This window comes from Theobroma umbraticum, unplaced genomic scaffold (assembly GCF_002168275.2).
Source record: "Theobroma umbraticum cultivar Fairchild unplaced genomic scaffold, ASM216827v3 scaffold_50.0, whole genome shotgun sequence".
Lineage (NCBI taxonomy): Eukaryota > Viridiplantae > Streptophyta > Magnoliopsida > Malvales > Malvaceae > Theobroma > Theobroma umbraticum.
Window position 1 is genome coordinate 5,562,696 of NW_018397261.1, and position 7,770 is coordinate 5,570,465.

General features: G+C 32.7%; 1 protein-coding gene across 1 annotated transcript; it reads right to left on the bottom strand.

Annotated features, from left to right (window-relative positions):
* Positions 1 to 737: 737 nt before the first annotated feature.
* Positions 738 to 4,643, bottom strand: YLS7 (trichome birefringence-like protein (DUF828)). Its single transcript, XM_021431359.2, has 4 exons — positions 4,346 to 4,643; positions 3,122 to 4,018; positions 2,158 to 2,432; positions 738 to 1,770 (listed from the first exon to the last, which is right to left on the bottom strand). The coding sequence occupies exons 2-4, from the start codon at positions 3,663 to 3,665 to the stop codon at positions 955 to 957; spliced, it is 1,635 nt and encodes a 544-aa protein (XP_021287034.1). The 5' UTR covers positions 3,666 to 4,018; positions 4,346 to 4,643; the 3' UTR covers positions 738 to 954.
* Positions 4,644 to 7,770: the final 3,127 nt, after the last annotated feature.

The window sequence follows — 7,770 nt, forward strand, 5'->3', positions numbered from 1 at the left end:
CAGGAGGCGTTATATTTTATAGACTACTTGTGATTCCAGGAAGCAATTTTAGAGAGCAAATAAGAATTTGCCATGTCACCACCAGAAGAATGGGGGGGCCTTGATCCTATTGCATCCGATCGATTTCTTAGGAGTAATTACAGTATTAATTTCGGTTTTTTTAGGTGCTTAGTAAAGGTGAATTGAAACAAGAAGTTTGCAACCATTTGAACTTTATTTCTCCTTCTTTCCTTTTTTATTTCTTGTCATAAAAGGAATCAGAGAATTTGAAAAGAAAAAAAGGAAGGTGAAATCCATGTGAATGCTGCATAGATAAAAGGTTAGAAAAAAAGGGTGTGGCCGGAGGAAAAGACAAGAAAATTACCGGCTGTACTATATTATAACGAAGCTTCGCATAACACGAATACAATACAAATCGTCAACAGTCCGCCATCCCCTGGAGCCTGTATAACTCTGTTTCCCACTAATAAAATCAAATTCAAAATTTTAACAGGTCCCAACTGCTCCAACTGCTTAAGAGAATTACCAGCTCGAAGTCTCAAACTCATTGATAATGACAAGCACAAATGACAGCAGCAGGAACAGGCAGAACTATAAAGAGGCAAATCTCCAGAGTGATGTACAAAAAACAAGGCGCCACAACCTGATTTTCGGTTAAAAATGAAAGCTGTACAGAGAGAACAGCAATTTATTTCTCCAAAATTATGAATTTGATATTGTCATTGGTCGATCAGGCATCACAAAAATGCAAATAGCTCTCAATATTCCAAACTGCTACAACAGGTTATTTCTCTCCCAAACTCCCTTCCATAAGAGGAAAAAAGAATATATGTAAGGGTATAAACAAAAGGACTAGCTCTCCCTCACTCTAACCACAAAATAAATCTCACTAAATAAGTTACTGTTTCGATTACAAAAGCACAATCAAGTGGAAATTTGCTGACCGAAACCCCATCAATCTTCTGATGAAAAGTTTTGGTCGCCCTCAAATTCTCTTCTTATAATTTCGAGCACAAGTTCATTCCAGGTATCAACAGGACCTGGCATGCACCAGTGCAAGCAATCCTGAGGTGGAGGCTTTCCATCTGGGCCACGTTTTGTGATCTTATTTGGGTCTGGGTTCCTATATGGGCCAGGATGCCCGTCATGGCGATAGCCGAAGAGTTCCGTAATATCCATCAACCGCAACTTGGACTTATTTGTCGCCTTCTTGACAGCACGTTTAAAACCCATCACCTGTTTCTTGTGCATTATATTTGTAAAGCCATTCGCCACTAACTCACCAGTTGCAAGTGGCTTTACTTTTCCTGTGCATGATCCACCGGTATTCCAGGCTCCACCCTCATAATGATCAGGAGAAAAGGAACGCAGGATAGTCAGGCCTGTGTAATTAGGATGTGTAAGAATAGCAGACAGACTTGTCTCAACAGATATCCCAAATGCATCAATATTATTGATTTTCATAGGCCGAGAACGATCTGGCCACCATAGTTGTCCTCCTACAATCTCATTGTTCAAGATATAGACAGACCGCTTGGCAAACCAATGGCCAGAAGAAATAACAATCACATCAAAGTTCGGGATGAATTCCATGAAGCTATTATCAGGAGCATCAAGGTGCAGCTTGGTAACACCCCCTGGAGCAAAGCCAAACTTTTCAGAAGATTGATGGACAAGCCAAGAGGACCATATCCGGACAATCATTACAGATGTCGACCTGAAATGCCATCGTTGCATCTTCCGGTTGCCTCGATTTTTTGGAACTTCAACCTGAAATCATCCCATAACTTTTTTCATGAGAACCCAGTCCTATGGTAGAAAAGAGCCAAAAAAGAAGGATAAACGCAATACAAGCGTAGTTTATCACACCTAAGAGTACAGAGCGCTAGAAAATAACTAAAATATTTACTAATGGTAACAATTTATAACACCTCTAGCCACATGAGCCTATCACACAGCTACAACCAACCCATTCCCGAACACGCCATTGTTCTACTATTTCAAAGCCAGGAAGAAATTATTAAAAGTGAAACAATGGGCTAAGAGAATCAACAAATTAGAAAAAGTATGGTGCAAACTTGCCCCAGTCACAAAGGCCACTGTGCAACAATTTTTTGTTCAGAAATAACTGGCATTTTAAGAAATACAGATACTTGCCTGCCACAGAAGACACAACATTGATTCCATCTGATTTCGAGCAACAGAATCACCAATGAAAGCAAGCGTCTTTCCTCTCATCAACTCCAGAAACTTCTTGGCATCAAATCGTGGGAGGTCACATTGAGAGGGTTTCCAACGCCAATTCTCATATTCCTTGTCAGGCCTCCCATTACCCTGGCAGTTCTGCATCTGTGTTAGGACAGGACAAGAGTTGTTGGTGTATAACGGCCCTTGTGGATCATAGAACCAATTTCCATGGTACAGGTCACAGCCTAGGGAGCAACCAATCAAATTGAGTATCAGAATCTCAATTGAGGGAGTGGAGAGAAAAGGTAAGACGCATATACATTAGAAGGAACACTTCAAAGCAAACATTGTATTTATAAAGACAAGGTCAATTGGGATCAATATAGCTGATTGAAAGTATATGTATATCTTTCTCTCTCTCTCTCTCTCTCTTTTTCTTTGTAAATTTTGAGATATTTCTAATAGCAGTTTATCAGCACATCAAGAAAATTACTGTTAAATTGAAAAAAGTATATTGCAGATTGGACTTCAATGTTCAAATGCATCCATTTCAGGACATTGCAACATAAAATGGGTAATTGACCACAAAACATTTCACCGATCACATTCTACATTCTTCCCTCTGCTTGAAGAAACTTTCTATCATACTCTGGGGGATTAAAACAGAAGCAAGACAGTAAGACTTGAACATACTTGACAATCAATTATGTATTGATAAATAAACCATGTAACAGCAAGCTACCGTGTTAGAGACCCAGCATAAACCTTGTGTGAAAACATAATTAACCAACATCAATAAGTTCCTAATATGTTTCCAGTAAAAGATGCAGATTCCACCTCTAGATAGCAAAAACAATCAAACAAATATGTATGGCAGATAATACTTGATCTGAAATCAGATGTTACGTAACAAGAAGTGCAAAAGGAATACTACCTGAATCAACTGAATTGATCTCAGATGCTTTGCCAGATGCAGAACTGGAAGTGTCCACCGCATTTTCCGCTGATCTGAGAGACGGTTCTGGAAGCTCTACAGGCTTCTCTGGCATCTCCTTACTTTTCGAATCAACTAGTGAATCTTTGGAACTAGTAGGCAGTTCTACATTAGACTCAGATGGCAACGAATCCTTAGCAACAGAAGATGTAATAGATACTTGTGCATTTTCACTATCATCAAGAACGATAGAACTATTGGAACTCAACACAGGTGCTTTCAAATTTGACCCAGATGATGAATTCTTATCAACAAAATCTACATCATTAACAGCACTTTGATTAAAGCCGGAAGCAGGCAAAACTATTTTCCTATCAACACTATAAAAGTACCCTCTAACAGTAGAACCAATTGGATACGAAACTAGAAGCCAAGAAGCAAAAATCAAGAACATAGCTAGTACTGCCAATGAGGCTGCAATGGAGGAAAGGCTCCGCGGGAATGCAGCCATTCTAGGAGAGCCTTTTGGGGAAGCCAATGACATGGTTTCCTAATTAGGTAAAGTCCTACAAAGATTCGTGTAACATGGATCCTTTGAAGATCAACCAACCAACTAACTAACTGCCGATGATCGAAATCTTCCTTCGATGAATCTGAGAATTGTTGTTTTGAAAATGACCCACCAACAAGGGACTTCTAAATTGGAAACTAAATGCATGCGAATCGGTTTATAGACCCAAACCGACTTTTTCTTTTTCTTTCCTGAACAAGAAGGGAGAAAATTTTTTCCAAAGTTTATTCAATCTTCTTCCCTAATTGAGACTATCAGCTAAATCCTATTCACGAATCTCAGAACAGCACGCTTTTCTTGAAGAGACTTGAATTCCTCCTTCTACCCTGAGAAAACAAGATAAATCTCACACTTAAGGAGAAAAAACCAAAATCAGAAACTAAAAACCGTGATTCAGATGGTAATAGATTGAACTCAGAAATTCACATCCAAAAAGGAAATCCTTTAATTTATCAAGCAAATAGAAATCTTTCAAGATCCTTCCAAAAATGAAACTTTTATGTTTGACGATAAGCACATTAATTAAACATTAATTGACTACCTAAAAGAAGCTCCGCATTAATCAAAATCCAAAAAACAAAAATCCTTTGATTTGAAAAAGGAAAGAAAATATAAGGAAGGAATAAAAATCTGAAATTCAGCTCGGAACTTACAATGTTCGTATAACAGAGAGGAGGATTTGGTGACGGAATGGTGAATTCTTTTGGCGCGAGGTTAGAGAGAGCACAATCGGCACGGATAAAGAGAGGGCAATTAAGGGAAAATCTTGGATCGGGTGGAGTGAATTTTATTATATTTGAGGGCGTTAACGCTGAGGATTTTATGCCGCACAGTATTTCTCTTTGTTCCCTGCAACTCCCCAGTCACCTTGTATTTCACTATTTCTCAGCCAGAAACAAGGTAAAGGTGTTAAATTACCGGAGTACCCATGGTTCCGGGTATGAAGGTTCTTTTTCCTCCGATGCTGAACGTTCTGATTTATGAATGTGAGTAATTATTACAACTCCTCACTTGTATACGTCAGCAACAAATGATGTACCACTTCCTTGACGTTAGGCTTTGTCTTTTGCTTGGCTGTTTATAGTAATATTTTCTATTTCTTTCCAAAAGAACAAAAAAAAAAAAACAACTGATTTAAGATTATCTTTTATCGGTTGTCTTGTGAATTTTTTTACTGTAATTTTATGACAATTTTTAAAATTAAAAAAAAGAAAAAAAGCATACGAATATGCTTAAAAGGTAATTTTGATATTGATAAAAAATAAAAGGAAATTGAAAGCATTGACTTTTTTAAATGTTTAAAAAAGGATAAATTGAGTCATTCCAACTTAAATTCTTTCAGTTTAAATTAATAGATTAGACGTTAGAATGTACTATTCAATTGATTGTTAATGTCATCAATATTTCAAGATAATCGGGTTTTTTGAATTTTAATTAATAATAGTTTATAAAAGAATATCAAACTCAAAAATATTTTATTAAAAAAAACAAAATTAGACACTGATCATAATTGATTAATTGTTTAACGTACTTATTTTTCTAAAAAATTAGTAAGCTAACAGTACGATGAAAATTTGAGATAACCTTTAAGGTCCAAGTTAAAAATTGATTTTTGTATTATATCAATTTTAAGATTTAATTCTTTTAATTTCAACAAATTTAATAATTATACTTGTATCATATGTTGAATTAAAAATAATTGTTTAAAATAATTTTTTTGTCTGCGAAATGGTTACTTAAATTTTTTTTATCATTTTAAATAATTAATTATTGTAATTATAACAAACAAAAAAGACAAAATAATTATTCGGGCAGCAAAAAAATCCATTTAGCCAAAATAATCCCTTGTCAATAAATTTAATGATTGAATATTACAACGGTAAATACTATCCTTAATCAAATATTTAATATAAATATAGAATTTGAATTTGCTGAAATTGCGGTACATAATTTAAATCCTTGATATTGGGATATTTCAAAAACCAATTTTGGACTAGAAACCTCATCCTTAATTATTTCAAAATTCCCGCTTAGTAAAAATCAACCCGTAACGATAGTTTTAAGAGGGTTGTTCCGTAATTTGCAATTGACGCTTTTTTGTCTCTCTCTCTCAATGGATCTTGTCTTGTGCCATTTGTGTATAATAGTTGTGAAAACGGTGGCGTGTGGGCTCCACACGGCTTTTAGGGTGACAGATGTAGATTGAAAGAGCCGCTAAAATGGGCCTTCATTGAAAAGTGCCGCTCCACACTAATAATGGCCGACCTTTGTCTGACCAAGGGCAAGTATTGGCCGGAGCGTTGAAATTATCTAAAAGGACGAAACAGTTACCCTCAAAAATTACTGAACAAAGGTCAAAAAAAAAAATCTGTACAAATTTACGAGGATTTCCAAAGTAAAAATTTATCCTTAACAAATATCCCACACTACACGTTTCGATTTTGCCAACATAATTATTTCTTCGTCTTTTAACTCAATAAAGAAAAACTTACCTTACCTCCTTAACTACGGTTCATAACATTTAAATTAATAATTCAAAATTTATGATATTATCAAACAGTATAAAAAGATTTTCAATGATTCCTCGTCGAAATAATTCTTATTTTATCTCTTTAGTCATATAAAAGAAGTAAATTTTCTTACCATTTATACTATGGAGGTATTCAAACTCAATATTTTTTCTTTCTATCTTGTGTTTCTATTTAATTACTCAAAGGGGGTTTTGATATATTGACCAATTGTAGTAATATAGTTATTGCCTGTCATTACATTGCATGAAATACAACTCGCAATAAGATAAAACAAATGATCAGCGCATTTCTCTTACACCTTTTTCTTATTGGATAATGATAATAATTAAAAAAAAAAAGCTTTCAGAAGTAGTATTTTCTTTTTTTGGTACAATTTTAGAAGTACTTTGTTAGGGGCATATTAGTTGGAATAATGTCTAATCCCTCTTCATTTTAATAAGAATGGTTTAAGGAATGTAAAATTAGTACTAGTATTTTTTTTATAATGACACTTTAATAAATACCGCATATGTCGTTAAAAAAACCTTCAATTAGATTAAACAATCAAACGTGGAGTTAACAGTTCTTTAAATATAGAATTTGCAAGTACAGAGGCGGATAAAATGGTTCATTCTCTGAAAAATATCTCCACACATTATCATCTTTTATATATAATTGCTTTTCAAAAGACAAATTTTTTATATATAATTTTTTTATTTATGAACACTTAATTTTGCATTTTATACATAATTATTATTTCAAAATAATAAAAAACAAATATCAATACATGTGATTATAAATATTAGTAAAAATAAATTGAGGAAAAAATAGAAAAAAAAAGGAAAAGAGAAACAACAAGAATTGCATATTAACGCACCTATAACTACTGTAATAGTATACGTGTCCAAACAAGAAAAGAAAGAAGAATAGAATTTTTCCTGTAGAACAGTAATAGATGTTTTGCTTTGAGTTTTAATGCAATTAGATTGAATTTTGGTTTTTTGATTCATTAAATAATATAATACTTCACTTAATTCAAAATATTTAACCTAATATTTAAAAATTATTAAATATAATATTCAAATAATACTTATAAATTATTTAAAAAATTTAAATAAATTTATATATTTTTATTATGTTCAATCAAATTCATATATTTTTATTTTTAATAAAATATTTATAGCTGTTAGTTAAAATGTTATTTATTATTTTATATCAATATGACATTGATATGACATAGATGTGAAGAGTAAAAAATATCACATTATCAAGTTATCATATTACATTAGCATGTCATATTATCATTAATTATAATATATCAATATGTTGTTTTATCATTAATTATGACATGTTACGTAAGTGCTATGTGATATAAAATTAAAAATAATATTTTAATTAAGTTAATTATTAATCATAAGAGCTTATTTGATTAAAGATAAAAAAAATTAAATTTTTAAGAATAATTTAGGTGCTTTTTTAGATTTTATATCAAAAAATTTCCTAATTATTTAAAAAAATTTAAATAAGTTTTTATTTTTTAAAAAAATTATAATTTTATTTTAAATTAA

What these genes read in the sequence shown, in the direction of transcription:
- YLS7 (XM_021431359.2), bottom strand. Translation starts at nt 3,665, where the DNA reads ATGTCATTGGCTTCCCCAAAAGGCTCTCCTAGAATGGCTGCATTCCCG. An exon ending in GATCAATTCAGTTGATTCAG is followed by an intron (nt 2,433 to 3,121) that starts GTAGTATTCCTT and finishes GTTGCTCCCTAG; the next exon opens with GCTGTGACCTGTACCATGGA. An exon ending in TGTTGTGTCTTCTGTGGCAG is followed by an intron (nt 1,771 to 2,157) that starts GCAAGTATCTGT and finishes GGATGATTTCAG; the next exon opens with GTTGAAGTTCCAAAAAATCG.